The sequence below is a fragment of the Cyrtonyx montezumae genome, unplaced genomic scaffold, assembly GCF_038088225.1.
Source record: "Cyrtonyx montezumae isolate F1298 unplaced genomic scaffold, pur_monq_1.0 scaffold_10, whole genome shotgun sequence".
NCBI lineage: Eukaryota > Metazoa > Chordata > Aves > Galliformes > Odontophoridae > Cyrtonyx > Cyrtonyx montezumae.
The window spans coordinates 49,280,897-49,302,510 of record NW_027071826.1 but is presented as its reverse complement, the minus strand read 5'-3'; the positions used below and the strand labels follow the sequence as shown (position 1 = coordinate 49,302,510).

Sequence of the window (21,614 nt, the reverse complement as noted above, 5' to 3'; positions counted from 1 at the left end):
CTAAGCCTTAAGAGTTAGCCACTGTATCAAAAAAAGTGACACAAGAAGATACACCACCAACATGAAGCGAACAATGTGTATAGTAAACAAAACAGGATTTTTAAAGGGGGGAGGGGAGAAGTTGTAGTTAATTTCCTTAACAACATCATAATAATGGTGAGGAGGACCTTAAAGTCTGCGTTTAGGTCATTGTGTTGCTTGGGAATGTCAGCTTGGTTATTCATCTTTTCCTGTTTAAATAACACACATTCTTTCTTCTTACATGCTAGAAATATTTGTTAAGGAGACACTTGAGCCATATGATTTTGAGTGTCTTACTGACTGTTAAGCACAATCAGTTAGAATTGGAAACTTAATACAACATAAAATGTAATCCCAGTTAAGAAGGATGTGAGCTCTGACTCTAATAAGAATTACTTTCTCATAGATGAAAGTGCGTGTGAATTTTAAATCTCTTTGAGAAAATTCAAGTAGAAAATGAGATGATAGAGAATATTTGTAGTTTAATCCTTAGGTATATGTTATTCCAGTGTGCGGGGAATAGTGGCAGAGTACAGAAGCAATGAAGCTGTGATGTGAGCAAATCCTACTGTATAAAGTGTCAGTCTTAGGTATCTCATTTTCTGAATTATCCAACTTCATTTGGGAGTATTTATTTCTATGGCTATATCCTACACTGCTTTTTCATGCTCATTTATTAACTCTTTTTCCGCTAGATGTAGGGGGGAACGCATTGCCAATCTCTGTTCATGTGCTGAACAGTTCTGCTAAATAATGCATGCATTAAATTTGAATTATGCAATACCTATGTTGCCGTAACTCTAACTTCATATAATTATCTCCATTAGGTTTATTAGATAAAGTGAATGTTACATTTAGTGTTCACATATTGGAGTTCTTTTAATTAAGATTTTCAATGAAGTTGCTTGAAAATGTTATTGTTTTTCTTAACAGGAACATATTTTGATGAGAAATCAAAATTTAGTTGGACTTAAACTTCCTGAACTTAGTGAAGCAGCTGAACAAGAAAAAGGTGCAGTATCATAAAAGCGTGAAGAAGTGTGTGTTTGTCATACACTGATTTTTATAATTATCTACTACAGAAAATAAAAAAATGAAAAGTTTCTTATTCTTCAATTAAGAAGTAATTCTGATGGAGCGGAAATGGAGGAGGGTTGTAGATGATGACTGAGAGACCAGTAGTATACCCTTTACCCTGTATGTTACCCTTCTGGGAAGCAGGAATAGAAGGATGCAGTGTGAAAGGTGCTACAGTTTGTACACTCTGAAATCGTTTCACAAGACCTTAAAACTTCTGTTACATGGGTATGGCTGAGTTATTGCACTTCATGTTATCTCTGGAAACATTTTACCTTCGATCTGAATGAACAAGGTTAAAAGACACTTATTGCCCTCTGTCTGTACAGATTGACTGTGTTTCTGGATTCATGTATATGGTCATATTATTTCTATCACTCTGTTAGTTTATTTCCCAGAAATTATTTAGCGGGCTATGTCTGAAAGTGAAAAATAGCTGATATTTTACCAGTCTTTAAACAGTTCAACAGATTTGAAACTTCTGGGGAAAACCTTACCAAAATCTAACCATTATTTGGTCCAGCTTGTCAACCAAGATCTCAAAAGTATCAATATTTTAAAATCTAGTACACGTGTAAATGACGGCCAGCCCATCAAGGGTCAAACATTTCTCCTCAATAGGTGAAACAATTGAGAGGATAAATTCTTAGTTGATTTGTTAGACAGATTTACTTCCTTACACTGTCATAAAAAACACTTTGAACTTTTTAACTAAATAGTAATTGTGCTTGAATAATAGGAAGTGGCTAGCTACTTCGTTATTACTGTTCTGAATCAAATATATTGTCATGAACAAAATTTGTATTTGATGCCAAGTTAATACGTGTAATAAAAACCATGTCGCATCTGTAGATGTTTAGAAAAGTGGACTTTATTAGGTTGGAGACATTTTGGTGATAGGCCAGGTTTTTCTGAGGACATATGCAATGTTTCTTAAATACTGTGACTTCATATTTTAAAGACATTGCACAGAACTAAAGCATAGCTAAAAAGAATCTACCTTTTATATTTGTTTTCCTCAGTTTAAAAAATCTGATCTTTCAATACAATGTGAAAAGTCTAAGAGTTATGCTAAATGAACAGGAAGGCTGTGCAAAGATATCTTCCTAGGTCTTGGATTAAAACTGGGGAACCTGACTTTCCTACAGGAGAGTCCTTTAAATTTTTTCAAGGTAAGAGGAGATAAACCAATTTTAATATACAAAATTAAATAAAATTAAGTAATGTAAACTTGAAAAAATATCATATGAACCATATCTTATGAAAGTGAAAATGTGCAACTTTCACAACCTGCTTGAGTGAAAATGCTTTGTGAAGAAAACATGCTGTAGTTAAGATCTATCAAACACGAACAAAATCTGTAGTAGTATAGTAGTATCTGTAGTATAGTGAAGTAGTTAGGTATAGTAGCAATTAATCTGTCAGGTGGCATTTACAGCCTAGAAAATGACAGTACTCAATTATGAAATCTAAACTAGAATATTCAAGATGTGAAGGAGTTATACTGCTAAAGCACATGTGGAAATTGTCATGTTCTGGATATGAATTTGGATTCAATTTGAATTGCAGAAAATATAGTATTTTTCAGTGCATTAGAGACTATCAGAGCAGCAATTACTTCAGTTTTTCTGTGTAAAGAATGACATTGTCAGTGGTCGCCTTTATTGCATTTCTTCGAAAAGAAGACAGGTGAAGGGATAAGTCGTCTATCACTGTATGTAATACAGGAAGCAATGTTCTGCAGTAATAGGTGGAGAACCTTTTCTTATTGCCCTGCTTTTTTTTTTTTTTGGGTAGAGATGGAGCAGAATCCTCATTAACTTAAAAAAAAAAGTTATGGTTAGGTTAATAAGTACTATTTGACTGTGAGATACAGACTTGATTATTAATGCACGACTGCTAAAATAACATTTAAAAGGTTTTTATCTGAAAATGTCTTTAGGTCCTTCACCTCTCCCCTCCCCCACTGAAGAGGAAGAGACAAAGAGTAGCTCTGATGTCATGCCTGGCATTCCTGACATATTGCTGCGAAAGCTACGTGTGCACAAGTCTCTTCCAGGAAGGTAAAAGCTCACTGAAAGTAGCAAGACATCATTCTAGGGAAAGACATATAGTCTTCAGTGAACTCCTTGAGGTTCCATTTATGGGGGATTCATATATATATAAAGAATCTGCATCATCTTAAAATGTTCAATACAGATTTTCTGAATAGTTTATAGAGCGCACCAATACACAAAGATTGACTAACTCTCAAATTAGTTTCTAAATTCTACCTAACAAGTCTAAAACTAAACTTACATACTACAATATGCTTTAATAAAGAATTGGTACTAATCTGTTCACTCTTGGTTTTGGGGATTTCTGTTGTTGATATACAGTTATGTTGGAATTGTTTGTATCTTTTCAAGCCAGATGTTTTCCAGTGGAATGTCAAAATTCTGCTGTCTTTCTGCAAGTGATGATTTTTCAGTGAAATTAGTTCAAAAGTTCCATTACCCTGAGATGTGCAGGTAGGCAGTTATCAGCACTTTGCTTAACATCTGCTATGGAACAAGGGCTTCTTTCCTTCTTCATCTTAGAAGTCTGCTGGAGCATGACAGGACTCACTTGTTCCAATGGTGAAAGCATTTCTTGGCAAAACTTTTTGAGAGAGCTTTAAAATAGGATCAGTTTGAGAGTGGAATGTCATTAGGAACACTGATGTTAAACCAGCAGATGGTATGGTGCTGTGTGAGAGCAGCAAGGGTAATGGGAAGCATCAGCGCCACTCCAAGGAGTACTGCATGTTCAGGATCACATCCGAAATGTATACATATCAGCATATGCAGCATGAGGAATGAATGTGGATGAAGTAGAGGCTTTGCTCCTTTACCAGAGCTGTGATGTTATTTGTACTAGTCAGATTGGGTGTGATGAGTGCCATATGTGGAGGGCTATTGGCTGCTCAGAAGAGACTGGCAGGGCAATCAAGGTTGAAGGTATTGCCCTGTACATAAGGGAGAGGCTAGTCTGTACAGCCCTTGCCATTGGGGATTACATGGTAGAGAGCCTCTGGGTGTGGATTAGGGGGACAAATAGCAATGCAGATGTTGTGGGTGTACACTTCTGCACACTGCCAATCTGGAACAATGGCACGAACTATCCTATAGGCACTTAGGGAAAATTTTAGGGTTGGATGCTTTTGTTCTTATGAGAAACTTCAAATTCTGAGACATAATTGGGAATGTCACACTGCCATGAGGAGCCTGAGAAATTGCTAAAGCATGTTGAAAAGTCTTACTGAGTGAGCCAACTAGGAAAGTTGCTGTCCTTTATCTGTTTGAGGGAAGGGAGGGGTGACGGTAGGTGGCTGTCTTGGCCACAGGGAGATCTTGAAATAGTTGAGCTCAGTTTTTAGGGAAAAAAAGTGAATGGTTTATACCCCAAGCCCTGAATGCTGTCCATCTGTGGTTATCATCATCATGAGATTTCAGCTGTTAACACAAGAAAAATATGGAAAGATAATAATCCCAAGTGTAGTGCATTTGTTGACCTGCAGCTCAAAAAGGATCTTTTCTGTCTTGTTCTTCTATATGAAATGTATCACAACTTAGTGCACATATACATAACAATATTTGCAGTTGCCAGAAACTGTAGTTTATTTCTGTCAATACTCAAGTGGTACTTGTGCTCTTGCAATTAAAAACAAATACTGTTTTGAAAAAAAAGGAATCAAAGTATTTAAGGAAAAAATATTCTTTGTTGTTATTTTCAATTAAATATTTCGTTATCTTCATTCTTAGAGGCTAAATTAATAAATTCTGATTTGTTTTGCTGTTATTTCTAGCTCCCCTCCACTTACTGAAAAGGAAGTTGAGGTAAGTGTGCTCTTGAACATTTATTTCAACACCAGTGGGATCATTGGTATATGTTTGTGTAAGCTTCTGAGTAACAGAAGCTCTAATTCCTGATTAAAGAAAAATATTCTAGATTCACTTAACATCTTTCAGTTATGCTGAGAGCATTTTATGCCTTAATAAAACTATTCTGTACATAAATTATGATCTTGGTTATGCTCCTTGTTTATTTGTGCCTTTAATGTAATGTGCCTCAATTTTAAGAAACAATCTTTAAAAGCAGGATTTGAGAGACTGAAAATGCTAAGCACTTGATCTTTTGCATATGGTGGTAGATGTTTATCCCTTAGGTAAAACAATGCTAATGGTGAGCTCATCCCTGGATTTCCTCTGCACAGGCTGTCTGTTTAAAAACCTTGGGAACCCCTGGAGGAAGTCCAGTTAGCAAACAGATTCATTGTGTTTCTGAGGCTTCTGAAAGGCTGCTTCCGTCATTGTCTCTCTGCTCTACTGATCTCCCAGATAAACATTTGTGAAAACATTAACATTTTAGAGGAAGTAACGAGAATTTATATTTCAAACAATTTTTAAAATATTTTTTGTTTTCTTTTTCAATTTTTATTTAAGCACTGAAGTTTGTTAGATATGTACTGTATTTGTAAGTTGTTGTAGATTACATTACATTGACACCAATTTAAAAATGCTTTCTTTTAAATCCAAACAGAATGTATTTGTACAACTTTCCTTGGCCTTTAGAAATGATAGTTATACCTTGGAATCTAGAATTAACCAAGCGGAGAGAGAGAGAAATCTTACTGAAGAGAATGCTGAGAAAGAACTGGAAAACTTTAAAACAGCCATTACGGTAAAATATCTGCAATAAATATTTTCCTGAAATGCACCTGTATAGATGCAAGCACTCACACATTTGAAATGTATGTCTGTCCTTGCTTATATTTATCCTAAATTCAACCCCAAATCTTCATTTACTACTGCTTGAGTTCATTAGATAACTCCTTGCAGAGGAGAGAGCATTTTCTGCCAGAGTGGGCAGCGCTGCTGAAAATGCGTAGAGGATGCTGCTCTACTTCTAACAATTTTCACTTATAAATGCTTTGAGAACTGATGCATGCTGTCCTGGTACAAGACATTCTTTAGCAATAAATTTATAGTCTCTAAGTGAGACACTGAAATGATCTGAAACCTGATTTCAAAGGTATGTAACTTAAGAGATCCCTGAACTGCAGATAATAGAAGGTTGTATAGGAAAGGAAACAGTGAGGATTAGGTAAGGAATACATGCTGTCTTAGGAGAAGTTTATAGACCCAAATACTTCTTCATTCCAGCTGCCCTTCATGTTCTTTTATCAGCAGTAGTTTCCAGTTCTTCTCAACAGCTTACTTTGGATTTTCTGACTGAAATGACACGTATCTCTGAGATGTGTTGACTAATGTGCTGTGTATAGTGTTTCATGAAAAAATAGATGCATAGATAACATGCTGCTAACTGAAATAGCACCTTACAAGAAGGTTATAGCTTTGATAAATCCGGATGTGTGGGTTGTTACTGGGGGAAAAAGTGTTGAGAACATTTTGCAGATCTTCTCTCTGTTTAAAGAGCAAGCAGTAAAAAAAATCTGTGAAATCTCAGGACTTTATTAATTGTAATAAAAATATACCTACAATTTCTTTCCAATTAGTGTAAAAGGGTTTTTTTCAGCTGCAGACATCTAGCTTGTTACATTTAACATGTTAAAGGATCCCTAATTAGACACTGAGAACCATGTTGTCAGTTTTGGACAGCTGTATAATCAACTTTCACAGAATCAGATTCATTGAGGTTAGCAAAGAATTCTGGTCCAACCCCCTGCTTGAGCATGGACACACAGAGTTGCCCAGAGCCATGTCCCAGCAGCTTTTAAGCGTCTCCAAGTAGGAGAACTCCACAACATTTCTGGAAAACCTGTGCTCTATTATTTTCATAGTGAAGGGTTTCCTGATGTATTTTCATGGAACCTTTTGTGTTCCAGTTTGTGCCAGTTGTATCTTGTCCTGGTGCTGGGCACCATGGGAATTAGCCTGGCTCTGTCTACTTTGTGCCTTGTTTTCAGGTATTTATGCACATTTATCAGATTCCCCAAGTATCCTCCTTTCCATTCTGACCAGTCCCAGTTCTTTCAGCCTCTCTTCTTAGGAGAGGTGCTCCATTCTCTGTCATCTCAGAAGTCTACCACGACAATCAAGGGACTGGAGCACCTGTCCAATGAGAGAAGTTGCTCTGCTTCATTCAGTTTACAAAATGCAGTCTATATTTTACGAGCTTTTATCAGAAAGTGGTAACTGCCATTTTCATGTGAATTTTTTTTTCAACAAAATGGAATGAACTAAAAAGCAATTAAATGATGGGACAGCTCCTGCATAATATGTACCAGATTAGAGCTCTTCCTACACAAGGTGGGAAATTATAAATTATCTTCATTTCTTAGTAGAGGCACATTATGGGTTAATGAATTTGATCAGTGTTGATTATTCTTTTTTTCAGCCTTGATAATTTGTTTTGTTCAAAAACTCACCTTCAAGATAAAGCTGATTTACAGGAATTTCAGATTTGTTAAGATATTCAAGTTAAATTTGACAAGGAATACTTAATCTAAAATCTGAGCATGCTTTTCCTAAGCACATTCCTTTATGTTCTCTTGGGTCTTGTAGCCAAATTTAGGATGCAATTTGTTAACACACTGGCTTCAGTGATCAGTAAGTTTAAAAATGTTTGTCACTGGAGTTGTGCTCCAAGTTCATCGTTCTCCTACCTGCGTTCCTACAACAAAAGTTTGCTCTACAAATGTGATTTCTCAGTCTATTCTAGTAAAAAAGTTATTGCTCACCACTCCCTACTTTGAAGGGAGGAGAAGTAAGTGGAGGAGGAGACATTCTTTTCATTTTCAAAATCATTTCAATATGCTGGCTGAATCTTGCAGTAATATGAGGGAGGGCATGTGAACGTGCTGGAACTGGCTGCCTAGAGAGGCTGTCAATGTCCTGTCCCTAGAGGTGTTCAAGGCCGGATTGGATGGGACCCTGGGCAGCCTGGTCCTAGTTCTAAATGAGGAGGTTGGTGGCCTTACCTGTGGAAGGTGGGTTGGAGATTCATGATCCTTGGGGTCCCTTGCAACCCTGGGTATTTTGTGATTCTGTGAAGAAATAGGGCACAGCGTAACTGGTCAGAGAGAATTATGTGAACAGGGACGCTGAATTATTTATGACAACCTCAATCCTAAAACTGGAGCATACTGAAAATGCACTGAAAGAATATAGAAATCAGTCAACATCACAAAGTTTGCTTTGTCTGAACTACATTCTGTCAGATTTTCTTGTATCAGTTCTTTTTGTGAATACAAAGTTGATTCAATGATGTTCATTAAAACTTTGGTTAATGAAAGATCTAAATTCACTCTTGTTTCTAGTACTAATCCCAAGGAAGCTAAATGCTTTCAGTATTACATCTGATCTATCAAAGTGATAGTATTAACCAAGAGCAGAAAGCTATGTACTGGTAGATGAAAAATTATTTAAAAATATGCAACTGTTATCTATTACATGCAACATTTGTCTCTATCTCTTACTTTGGGAATTCTTGAGATCTTAATGTCAGATTAATTTTGAAAACTGCTGAAATATCTTGGAACTGATAGAACGTGAGTTGCCGCCTTAACACCTTGTGCCAAGCAAGTAAATATGTTACTTGTTTCAGGAATCATTTGTTCTATGTTAAGTTCTATGTAAGATAAGCTTGGTATTTTTGAAGTTCATAGGTACAAAGTTGTGGTTTCAAAGGAAAGAGCATTGCAAATGTGCTCAGCCCTTTTCAGCTTCTTGAAAAGTATGTTTATGGTATGCAGTAGAGCACATTTCTGCATCAGAGTAGCAGCATTTACTCTGTTGTTCAGTGCTGTTCCTCTATGGTAAATTCATTGACATGCAGTTCTCCCTGGATGTGCCTGCGACTCAGGCTAGCTCACCTGAACTAAGAATTGGAAGACATAATAGTAAGACTTACTTATTTTCTATTCAGTCTTCAGCTCACTTATGGCATCACTATGAGCACAGAGAAGCTTACCAGAAACTACTGGAGGATATTGCTGTTCTGCGGCGCTTAGCTGCTAGACTATCTAGTCGTGCTGAAATGGTTGGAGCCGTTCGCCAGGTAAGAACATCCCAGTGTCTTGCAAATATATCCAGGGCACCTATTTTTATTCCCTGGTTGTTCTGATTTTTAATTGTTGGGTTTTGTTGAATTTTCTTTTTACCAGCTATAGCTGAAGATACTTATGTCTTTGAATTCTGTCACTTTGAAAGATCAAAGACATTTACTATAGTGTCAGAAGACATCCCTTTCAGTCTGACACAAAACTCAAACAATTACCTATGAAGTTCTTTAACATCTGTGAAACAGGGACATATATATTATGCAAAACAGCTGCATCACAAGAATCATTTAAAATTAGGGCAGGGTGGATAAGAAAACTTTGAGTCTAAAAAACTTATCTTGATCAGTAACCTGCCCTTGGCAATAGATGAAGATAGACAACTAAAAACTTACAACAGCAAGTATAAATGAGAAGATAGCAACAGTCTCAGGCTCAAGACTGTTAACCTTTGCAAAATGAAGTAACTAGCTGAGGCCAGTGCCCAAGAGCTTGGCGAGTTTGAAAACAAATCCACATATACCACATAACCAGTAATGTTGGTTAGTTAATTATTTATAATTAACTATAATTATTAGTTAGATTTGTTTATATTATGTAGGCACAAAGGCAGTGTGTAAGTTGACCTAATGTGATGAAATAATGGTGACTTTCTTTGGGAATATATTAATGCATTTCTGATGGTGCTGTAATTGACTTAGAAATTCTTAATCTTCAAGATATCAATATTTTTAACGAACAACTATTCCAAATCTAGTCCTGACAGGGAAACACACACAGAGGCAAATAGTATGTTTGAGAAATGTAAAGGTAACTCAGGTAATCCTCTTGTCTCCTTTCTTCCTTAGGAGAAGCGTATGTCAAAAGCAACAGAAGTAATGATGCAGTATGTGGAAAATCTGAAAAGAACATATGAAAAAGATCATGCTGAACTAATGGAGTTTAAGAAACTTGCTAATCAGAATTCTAGCAGAAGCTATGGTGCATCTGGTAAAAACAAACAAAAATCCTCTAGTGTTAGTCTTTCCAGTGTACAGAGAGGCATCTGGTGCTAGTAATAAGAGGTGAAATGTCATGAAAACTCTTCTACAGAAATAGACTTCAAAAATACAGATATAACGCCTAAATTAGTGCATGTAAACCCTACTTAATGTTATAGTACAGTAATTTAAAATCAGTGTTATTTTGTGAAGTCTGATTAGATCCAATAACATTTCTTTTGACCTTTTATGTATATGGATAGCTTGTACAGTTTGAATGCATCTACTTCTGAAATGACAGTTAATAGATAAGCCTAATTATTTAAAATATTTCTTTTCTGACACCTTTTCTTTCTTAGCTTCACAGAAACTTGAGTATGAGTATTTTCTTTCAGAAAAACTTGTATAAAGAGGTAATTAGTGGGTTTGTTTTCTGATCTCAGTACAGATAGTAATGTTTTTTTATTTTTTGTTATTTTATATTTCTGCTGCAGGTGTAAATGAGGCCAGAACTATATGACAGATAATAGGCAGTCATAACAGATATTAGGCAAATACAGTATGTCTGAGTTTAAGATGCTGACAAGGACTGCATTAATACTATTTATAGTTACTTATATATTCTAAGACCGTTCCTTATCTACTGTTTTTAAGCAGAAGATGGAGTACCTCGTTCGTCCAGATCCATGTCTCTTACTGTTGGAAAGGTATTTCTGCAATGTGAAGAAAATTAAATGAACATTTTATGTTCACTTATGCAGTGTTTAACTGCATTATTTTAAAGTAATTGTGACACTTCTGGTACTTTTCCCAGTATCACATATCTGGCTTAAGCAATGATAATAGCTTCTAAGGAGAACAGAATATATCAACTCAGAATGCACCTTGTTGTCGCTTCCACTATTAAACTTGAGGAGTGGAGAGAAAAATGAGTAGCAGCCTTGTGTAAAGCTTCATTCTTCCCCAAGCACTTCCCATACCAGACAGCACTACAAAAGTTTTGGGGAAGACCACAGCCATAACACCAGCTTGATTTTGCTGCTAACTCACTCTTTCCTCAGGGGCTTGTTTTCTGGCATTAACTTACGTTTTCGCCTTGCCTATTAACTAGCAGAACTTTTATTCAGCCTACTTCATTGTATGATAGATGAAATGTTCCTTACCATAGAATATGCCTCGGAGGCGAGTCAGCGTTGCTGTTGTTCCTAAATTTAATTCCTTAAATATCCCTGGTCAGTCACCAACAGCTTCACCTATACCTTCAATGCCATCCCTGGTAAGTAAAACTCACTATTTCAAGGCAGCTTTTTTGGGTTTTTTTAAATACTTTTGCATAGACTAAGACATAGTTATTAAAAATGTAATTGTAATTAACTTTTTCATTGGTTAAATTTCACTCCATCCTAATGAAAGGATGGTAAAAGTAATCCTTTTGTGTTAAGGGATTATTTTATTGTTTAGTGATCAACAGATGAAGAATGAGACTAGATACTATCTGGAGGAAAAAAAAAAGCATTGTAGTGATTCAGTATCATTAGTTTTTCAAGTCCACTGTTTCTTGTGGTTAAAAGGAGTAATCTGTGGGGTCTTTGAAGACACTTTGCTAGTGGATGAGAGAAGGAAACCTAAGTAGCATATTGTTTGTTGTTTTACTGAAGACCTCTTTCAAATTTATACATGGATGTAGCATTTATTTTTGTTTTTGTACTTACAGTCTGAATCACCTAGCAATGGAAAGGGCACTCTAACATCTGTTCCTGTTCTGCCAGCTCTTTTAGAAAAGTGAGTTTTTTCTACATCATTTGCTACCTATTGAACTGTGGTATGAAATGAAAATGTTGCTGGTATATAATTTCAATGTTTAATGACAGAAAATATACCGATGCACAAGATACTGAAATAGTGACACAATAGGGACCTAAAAGGATTCAAGGTCTGTTAACTGTATTTTATTTATCACTGTTAAATTGTTTTTTTTTCATGTCCTAGGAATTTGCAAGCAGTTTCTGAGAACTAAGTTATGCTTGCTACAATCCAACAGCCATTGCAATTCAATAAATATAAAATGCAGATTATATATTTGAGTACACATCCCTTTGGAACTCAGCAAAACTAAGAGTATTACATGTAATGCAGGTGGATTTTTTTATTTATTGCAGTGCATTTATGCTGTACTTTGGATTGGCTGTGTGCCACATTGGGTGTGTATATTCTTAAACTCAACTATTCTAGTAATAAATGTTTGTGTTTTGCTCTGGCCTTGTGTGTGTGTTGCAAGCTGATAAGAAACACACATTGAAATGCCATGGTATTCAGGGTCATGTAGTTTTTGCAATTTGTGTTTAGAAATATATGAAATTAAGAAGTATAATTTATCATAATGTTAGATAATCAAAATTCTGTATATGTCAGAACAGTGACTGTTTTTGTTTAATATTTTTAGTATAAAGTGAACTGAACATTCAGATAAAGTAAAACGCTAGAGATTTTGTTTTTAATCTTACAGCTGGATAAGTTTGTATTTTAAAATAAAATGGGAATAGAGATATGAAAGAGAGTATTGTTTTTCAGGCCAGTACCATAACGTCTCTATTTTTCTAGAACCAGAATTGCCAGAAGATTTTTTCATGAAAATATTTGCCCTTTTCACTCTGTTATTGCCATTGGTATAGATGTACTGTCATCATGTAGTTATACTGGTTGTTCTATGGGTTTAAGTAGTGCAACTTTCACAACAATATAGTAGTTACATGAACAAGGAAGGAAAGTAGAGAATTTCAATACTGGAAAGCATGTATGTCTATAGATTTCCAGAAGAAACTTTTAAGTTCTTCCAGTTGAAATTTATGCAGACAATTTATTTAGTTTCATGCTATTTCTTGAAATGTGAAACACATGTAGTAATAGAATGCATACTTGGATGATATGGAAAAGTGCAAGTGGGATGAGAACAGAAGGCCTACTAAATCTGTTGTACAAAGTATTCATAAACTGTTACAAGTCTCATTGCATTCGAGAACATTATACTTATATTTACATGCTTATATGTATGGGTACGTGTATATACCCATTATGGAGTAATGTCAGTCTCATTTTCAAATGTCTACTTCTTTCAAGAAATGCTACGTATCGTAAGGAAGCTACTTGCAGGTGTTTCAGAAGTAAATTTATCAAACAATGTTATTTTGTTAATATAATAATTACTGCTTTGGTTTAGACTGTTTACAGTATCACAGTAAATTATCTTAAATACTTGAATTAAGATTGGATAGGACGCTTTAAGTTTCATACAGATTAAAATTTATATCACTATATTTAAACCACTATATTACAAGTCAGAACAGAATAATGGCTCACACATTTTTGATTTGTGTGGAGATAGGACAGATTCCATCTTACCTTTGCTTTTATCTCTATACTTAACCAAGAATGAAAGTCTGCAATAATAAGGAAAACAAAGCTGTGAAATATGACAAGTATTGCCACTAGTTGTCACAATTCAATGGAACTCTGTAACATCTGGACCATCTTCTTAAACTGTACAGAAATTAAATTTAAAAAATTTAAGACCAAATGAAAATATGGAATAATGTGAATGTCTTCTTGAGAGAAAATCCATTGCTCTCAGATGACATCAATGAAGATTAATTTATCTGTCACTTCCTTTACTGGAAGGAAAATGAGATCCATAGATTCCAGAAACTGGAACAGAATCTGCTGCTGAACTTATTAAACCTCATCTTTGCTAGATTTGCTCAGAATCATCTGAATCACATCAACTTCTTGAGCTAGACTTAAAAAGAATGAAGGCAAATGAGCACTGCAGAAAGAGAGCGATATTCTATTGCTTGTTTTTTAGGTTAAACACAGTTTTTACCTAGAATACTTACCTTCTGTCAACATTTTTCCTATTGTTTTTTAGCTTGTTTAAGGTGAGTATAAATTTCAGTGTGAAGTTAGAGTACCGAAGAGGCATATAGTATAAATACTTTATTAAATTAATATTTGGAAATATTTCTACAATGTTTTCCTCTGATGTAGCAGAGAAAAATTCTAAGAATTTTTAGGAAATTGAGTTTTTTTTTTTTAAAAGGAAAACAAGTGCCATAGACACGCCATGAAACAAATGTGACTTTATTCTGTAAAGGAAGAAACATATTAATTACCATTGTAAGCTAGTTTTTGTAACAAATTTTGCCTTAAGGGCTTACTTTTTTGTTTGTATAACATTTTTTCAACATACTTTACTGTGGAAAATTGCAGATTTTCCTTCAAAGATAGGTTTGGGATAATCATTAATGGAGCAGGAGTCACACATACTGATGTTTCTCTTACTCTGTAGTATACTCAAATACAAAGATTTCAGTAGACTTGTTTTTGCATTCATTTTTTTCTTTTGTCTTGGCAGTGGAAAGACAAATGGAGAGCCTGACTGTGAAACATCTACTTCTGCGCTGACACAGAGTGGGACGGAAGAGATCAATCCTGAAACAAAAGCCAAGATAGAAGAGGAAGCATATAACAAAGGGTGTGAATATTTTATGTAAATTAAATATGTGCCACCAAATGTATTTTTGTAGTGTAACTCTAAATGCAGAATGAGGAATGTTACTGATATGACTCCAAAAATATTGTCCCAATTGAAGCAGTATGGGAACCAATGTCAATTATGCCTTCATTGTGGCTATTCACTTTCATCTTTCATTTATTTTAGTCTGTCTGGGAGAGAGACAGTTATTATCAGAGATTCTGAGTTGAGTGACCGTTCATATTTTGACAGCACTCAGCTTTGTGATTAGACCTTCCAAAACAACCTCCTAAAATTCTAATCCTGAAAGGTGTTTATGGAGATGATTAGAATGATAGCAAATTTTGCATGGAAGTCATATAGTTTGTGTGGCAGAGTGCTTTACAGAACGTGTTTTGTAGCAGTTTATAGCTTTCACTCTACCTTTTTCCAAGAGTCAAGCTTAGTACTATGTGAGGACAAAAACTGTGATCCTACTCTGCAAGATTCAGCAAGTTATTGACCTTCGGCTTAGATTTGTCTGCTTTTCAGAATTTGTATCTATTTTCCAGAATAGAATATCTAGTGGGCATTCAAAATGATTTTAATAAAACAATAAACAGAAATACACACCAAGTTCTTTACAACAGGCACAAGTTTTACTCTGCAGAGGATTATAATCATTTGTTCCTTTTCCAAGATAATTTTGCTGAAAGAGCTAATATAATCACCTACTAAGTAAGGATGGCTATGTGGTATATGCATGGCTAATCTTGCATCCTGTTCCAGTTTGGCAGAAACCAATTTTTTTGTGTGTTTTATAGCATGTAGCAAAATATAAAGCTAGTTTTCATTAAATAGGAATGTGCTTGGACAGCATAGTAGACTAAGAAAAATGAATTGTGTTAAAGCTATCAGGAAGGCTTGAAGAAAACCAAAGAACTTCAGGACCTGAAGGAAGAAGATGAAGAGACACCAAAAGAAAGTCATGATGAACATGAAGAAAGTGAAAATGACAACGAGATAAAAAACCTGAAAAGCAGGTGAGACACTGGTGTAATATGGCCATACAGTAGGAGACACTTTAAATTTGTGGCACCAATCAAGTGTGGTTTATGCTATTATTTTAGCATGTTTGCTTTCAGTCTAGGGAAGGATATTTGCACTAATTAGTTTCACAAAATGATTTATTCTGAACATAGTTACAAAACGCAAAACTTATAATTTTGATATTTTGGTTAAAATATTGTTTGCACATCAAAATGCTTCAACATGAATGGGGATAGGATTTGAAGAAAAATATTTCACTAATGTTCTTTACATGATAAATCAGTCTGTAGCCTATATTATCTCAAGAAAATTGTAGTTCAGGAATCTGATGCCTGTATTTGTGCATACCTCATTTCCAAAAGGGTCTTAACCAGTCTATCCACACCACAGTGCATTCAGTAGGTGCATTCACCTGGGGAGTGTAGGTTAATGTGAATTCTTCAACTATGACTTGGTTAAACACATAGTTCAGCTAGTCATAGACTGGTTTATATGACTTAGGCAGATGCTTGTTCACTCTAGAACCTCTATAAATAATGCAGAACAGTATTAGGACAGAAAGATATCCCAGCTTTCAGCAGAAGGATGGACACATTTATTACATTCGGCAGTACCCAATGCTCTCTGTATACAGCATGGTTTTTGTCTGCTGTTTTATCATTCCTGAAGCATTTGTGCCAAATTGAAAAATTTTATATTTTCAGTGTTTATTTCTTTCTATTTTAGAGTGTTTTATGTGGTTCTATACACCACATATATATATACCTTCAGTTTTCCTGCATTTTTAAATCAAAAAGATTTATGCATTACTGAGGAATTCAATACTGGCCAAAGCAAATAAAATATCCAATCCCAAGCTGAGGTAGGGATCTTCACATGATCCCAAAGGACTGTTTCCAAGATTATTAGATTATAAATGTCTATTAATTTTAAATTGCAACCATGTTCAGGATAGCCATCTCACTAGTCATGAAACTTAGACGGAAATGGTCAGGACAAGTTATGATGCTCATAGCTTGCTCAGATAAGCTAAACAAGACAGAATTTTAAATTGTGTCAAGCGCTGAAATTTGCTATTTGACAGGAGAAAGAGAAGCCAATGTTATTCCTCGTTAACTGTATACAGTCATCTTGCAAATATCACCCATATTTTAATGTACAGCAGCTCTTGAAAAATCAACTGTGAGATTTTCCTGACTAAACATTTTTCTTTAGAAGAGAAGTGATGCACGATACATCTATGAAAATTCTCAGATTTAAAAGCTTAAGGAAATTGATTTGCATATGACTAATATATAACAGTTTCCTTTTCATTTCACAGCAGACTTGAAGTCATCATTAAATATTTATATATACTGTACCCCAAACTCTGTAAACACTGGTACGTGGTGTGGCTTGTAGTGGCTGCGATTATCATTTTTGCCATGGTCTTGGGAATCTACTATTCATACAGCTCCTGTGATGAAGTATCAGAGAGACCTGAAGGGAAAGCCAGCTGTTCTGCTGTCCATCGCTATTCTTGGTGGAACTCAGGATTTCAACATGAGCAACGCAGTGAATAACAACGTAACATAATGTATTTATAGTAGCTGAGAGAACACAGTATTAGAGCACTGTTATTAAAGGTAGTGCTTAGTCATCTTTATGATCGTTCTACGTCATCTGTTTCACAAGTGAGTTACTCCACCCCATCAGTCTTGGGGATATGTTGTGAACATAGCCTGACAAAGTAATAACCTCATAAAGAAAAAAAGATCTTTTTACCCTCTTAAAGTAAATTACTGATTCAAATAATACTGAATCATGATAAGGTTTTGTCAGTAAACAGCAACTGGGTAGATATTTTAATCTGTATTAAAATAAAGATTTGCACAAGATGTTGACATCTCTACTACAGTTTTGAAGGCTATGAATAAAACGATACTTGCAGTTAGTATTTCACTTTGCCTTCACTTTGCCTGAAATTGTTTTCTTGTTGTTATTTAAGTATTAATGTAATTTGTCCTTTGGGTTTTAAAAGTGTTATATATTTCTTTTGTTCATGATTTTTGGGTAGAGGTAGAATGTCAGTGGAAGGTTAAAATTTTGTCAGACCGAATGTCTTGTGGATACCTTAGTTTCATGAAGGGAATTATCTGTATGCAAGTACATTCATACGCGTGTTTTATGATATTCTTTAAAACTAGGACCACCTATTTTTTTTTAATGAGATATGAAACCAAAACCTAAAATGAAGTCTAGGTGGCACTGTTGGTGTCATCCAAAAGATTTGGGATTTTCTACTGTGAGTGTGAGCTTGTCTTCTTTTTGTGTAAAGACTGAAACTCAAGTTAGCTATCAAAGAAAACAGATTTTTAACTCAGTCAGAAATTTAGTTTGCGTATTTATTGCTAATAACAAATGTCCTGTTGGTGAATTTTGCTCACTGCATCTTTAGTTGAATCTTTCTTACAAGAAAATTATATGGAGAAGAGAAAAAGAAAGGTATATTGCTACCAGCTTTGGGGGGGGGAGGGGGAACCAAACATCTATAAGCAGTTGGAAGGCTTGGCTTTTATTTTATATATACTTTTTTGTTGCTTTTTGGATGAATATAGAGTGTTTAAGGAAGTTCAAAAAGGATAATGGGGAAGTGTCATTTGGTCTAAAATCGTACTTGCTAAATAAGACAGAAGAGAGTTCTTCCAAATTACTTGCTACATACTTGATTCAGTTAGAATACCTGACTGACTAATTACTGTGACATTTCCCATATTTTTACTATTTAAAGAAACTTACTGGTGGTTTTTTCAGCATTCATTTATTAGAAATATTTTTTAACTTCAAAGTATTAAGAAATAATGTTGATAACGTAATAAGGCAATAGAAAACAAATAGTCTTGAAGATTCAGAACCCACTATGCCAAAAATTGTGATACATACTTTCTGACTACCAAAATTCTGAAGCATGCTGAGGAAAAATAGATAACAATGCCTGTAACTGAATTAATTTGTTCTTATTCACCTTTGCACTGATGTTGATCCAACACTGTATTTTAGTACTTGTAAAATGCTATTGATCTCAGTAAGACTCTTCAACTGCTTAATGTTGAGCATATGCTAAGTGTTTCTTGGCCAGTGTGTGGACAGAGTCTTCATCCTCTTGTGGAATTCAGCACAATGGATTTTCATGGAGTTGGTCCACAGGACGAAATTCCTCAAGTAGTTGTACTAATTGGAGCTGAGCTACTTGCATATTTAAGGCGAGTTTAATTTAACCTCAAAGATATTGTTATAGGGAGTGGATTGAGAGAAGTGAGGGATTTCTATAAGGACTAAAAGATTAAGTTGGTGAAAATATATGTAGTTTTAATTTATACACCTACTGTGAGAAAACTGTCCTCTAAGAGTAATGGACCACAGTGACTAACAGCACATTAAATATTTTTGCTTATGTTTTTCAGATAATTAGTGAAGACACCTTTTTGGATAGAAAACTAGGTTGTGGATAAAACCTATTCTAAACGTAGCTGTTTTCTGTTGAATATTAGTTTTCTTTATCTGTTTAAAAAAGATATAAAACACAAACTCTTCTGAGTTCAGAGATCACAACAGATAACAAGAAGTAGATTTACTATTTATGCCATTGACACTGAAATAGTTTTCTTGAGGTGCAATATTTATTTTTGCTTAAACAAGACATGTTTATTGTTTCTCCTGCACAGCACGGATGTTTCTAGTAAAAGGAACTTTTAAAGGACACTGTGTATAATATTTAAATCTGTAACATTGTAAGATTTTGCACCAGTGTGCTGGTATTGTACTGTATAGTATCACGTACTTGAGTTTTGAAATAAAAGTACAGTTTTAAAGTCCTCACTGTTGCTACCTTAAAGAATTATTTTTCACATGCGCTCTGTCTGTATATTAATGAAGATGTTTTTCTGAAATGTCACTGCCTTTTTTGCACTGCATAGTGTAGAGTCATGTTGTACATACCAAAGATCTTGTTCTTAGTCTTTCAGTTAATCAGAAAACTGATGTAGAAGAGCAAGCAAACTCCCATTTTGACAGAGAAGATGTCTGTGAGCAGGGTCAACCTTGTCATATCCTAAAAATGAGAGAGGATGCTGAAATATCCTGGAGACAGTTTAAACTCCTGCTTCAGAGGGAGGCTTCTTGTGACTGAGGAGATAAAGACTGTAACCAAAGGAGAGGAAGTGAAAGGTCAGGATTCTTTGAGTTGTGTCCATGTTGTCTTGGAATGTCTGGGAAGCAAGGGCTTTGGAGAAATCTGGGACAAAGATAATCCTGAAAGAAGTGGTTGCTACCAAGTAAAGATCCCCTGATATTTTTATTTTTCCACATATACATCTTTTTCTTTTTAACTTGCTTCTGTTCCTATTTTTCAGGCTTCAGGTGTCATTTAGAAATGATTGCGGACAATAGTTAAGTCTCTTCTCCCCAGAGCAAAAGTTTTCTGTCTAGCATTCCTCATTATCTTTGGAAACATTTCTAAGCACGTTGGCATGAGATGATGAGATTTTCCTTATAGATTATCATATTTTTTTTCAAATGCTAATTTCAAATATCCAGCTAGAAACTGGGCTTTTTTCATGCAAGTTAAAATGAATACCCGTAAACAACTTAGAAAGCTTTTCTAATGTTACAGTCCGGATAAATTATCTTCCTCTTAATTGTTGAAATGTGAAAAGGAAACTAATTTAAGAAAAAACATTCCATTTCATTTTATCATTGTTTTTTCTTCACCTCGTAGTCTGTATATTGCTCTTAAAAACCATGTTGAAGGAGAATTGTATTTTTTTAGTTTAACCAAGGTGTTTATCTCTCTTTTTCCGGCTAAAAATCAAATTAGACATAAATAGCATGGACAGGATTTGACTGAAGGAACTTTGCCACAGTAAGAAAAATTGTCACAAGGTAGTAAACTTTGAAAAGAAAATTAGCATGCAGTTTTAAAATAACTCTTTAGAAATCCAGTTTCTGAAATTAGTTTTCATGGTAGGAAATATTTAGCAGTTCAAGGCTATGGAGATGTTAAGGTTTTGTTTAATATTATTTTATGGTTACAGACCACTAATCCATGAGAACAGCAGAATAACTGTTAATTTCTCCTGCAATGTGAATGCAAGTGAATCCACTTAGAACTTGCTTCAGTTGAAAGGCTGATTGCAGTACTGCAGATTGCCATTGCTCTGTAAATGCATGTGAGTTTAGTACAACAAAGATATAAAGTCCAACGAAGGTTGTATTGGATGATCTCCACAGGTCCCTTCCAACCCCTGCAGTTCTGTGGTAAATAGGCATTAATTTGTTTTAAGATCTTGAGACTTACCCACATTCAGTTCCAAACCACAGCTGAAAGTTTCATCTGTGGTGTTAGTAGTGGAGACATAATTGCATTAACCACAGCAGTCATCTGCCACTTAGCCCTGTAGATGTCTGTGCTGTAGTATCTTCATAACTGTGGTATATACTGATGTAAGAGGTGGGACCTATGCCATCTGCAAGACTTCCTGAAGGTTTTTTTTTTTTTTTTTTAAGATATTGTTGCCAGGATTATCTGTAGCTTGAATCAGTCTGGTGGTATCAGTTAATCCAAAGCTCACAAAAGACAGCAGTGAAGGGATTGGCTCCCATCACTGTTTATAGTCTCACAAGAAATCCTGTTTATGGGAGCATACCTACAAATCTGTTCAAAAGCAAGTATCAAATTACCTACTATGGAACCTGTTTTTGCACTGGAACTGAAATGCTAAGGATGAACATAAATGCACTACATCAAGACAAATAGTACAGTGGAGAATGGATGCCATTCTAATTCCAAAATTAAAGCCCCAATGTTGTTTCTCTGTATCACTGCCTGCCTTGCTGTGATTTAACAGACAGTTGTTTTTATTTACCAGAGGAACAATGTAAGGCATTGTTAAACAGTAAA

General features: G+C 35.0%; 1 protein-coding gene across 4 annotated transcripts in view; it reads left to right on the top strand.

Moving 5' to 3' along the window:
- The window catches only part of IRAG1 (inositol 1,4,5-triphosphate receptor associated 1), a 32,258-nt gene extending 14,753 nt beyond the window's left edge, over positions 1-17,505 (top strand). For 2 of the 4 annotated variants that reach the window (XM_065755311.1, XM_065755309.1), the window contains exons 10-21: positions 955-1,033; positions 3,041-3,161; positions 4,925-4,955; positions 5,659-5,799; positions 9,007-9,138; positions 9,988-10,129; positions 10,774-10,826; positions 11,288-11,395; positions 11,834-11,901; positions 14,528-14,647; positions 15,538-15,669; positions 16,998-17,505. In XM_065755311.1, the coding sequence (XP_065611383.1) occupies positions 955-1,033; positions 3,041-3,161; positions 4,925-4,955; positions 5,659-5,799; positions 9,007-9,138; positions 9,988-10,129; positions 10,774-10,826; positions 11,288-11,395; positions 11,834-11,901; positions 14,528-14,647; positions 15,538-15,669; positions 16,998-17,238 (1,368 nt within the window). In that variant the 3' untranslated portion in view covers positions 17,239-17,505. The remainder of the gene's footprint in view (positions 1-954; positions 1,034-3,040; positions 3,162-4,924; positions 4,956-5,658; positions 5,800-9,006; positions 9,139-9,987; positions 10,130-10,773; positions 10,827-11,287; positions 11,396-11,833; positions 11,902-14,527; positions 14,648-15,537; positions 15,670-16,997) is intronic. The other 2 variants (XM_065755310.1, XM_065755312.1) reach the window with 2 other exon arrangements.
- The last annotated feature ends 4,109 nt before the right edge of the window (positions 17,506-21,614 follow it).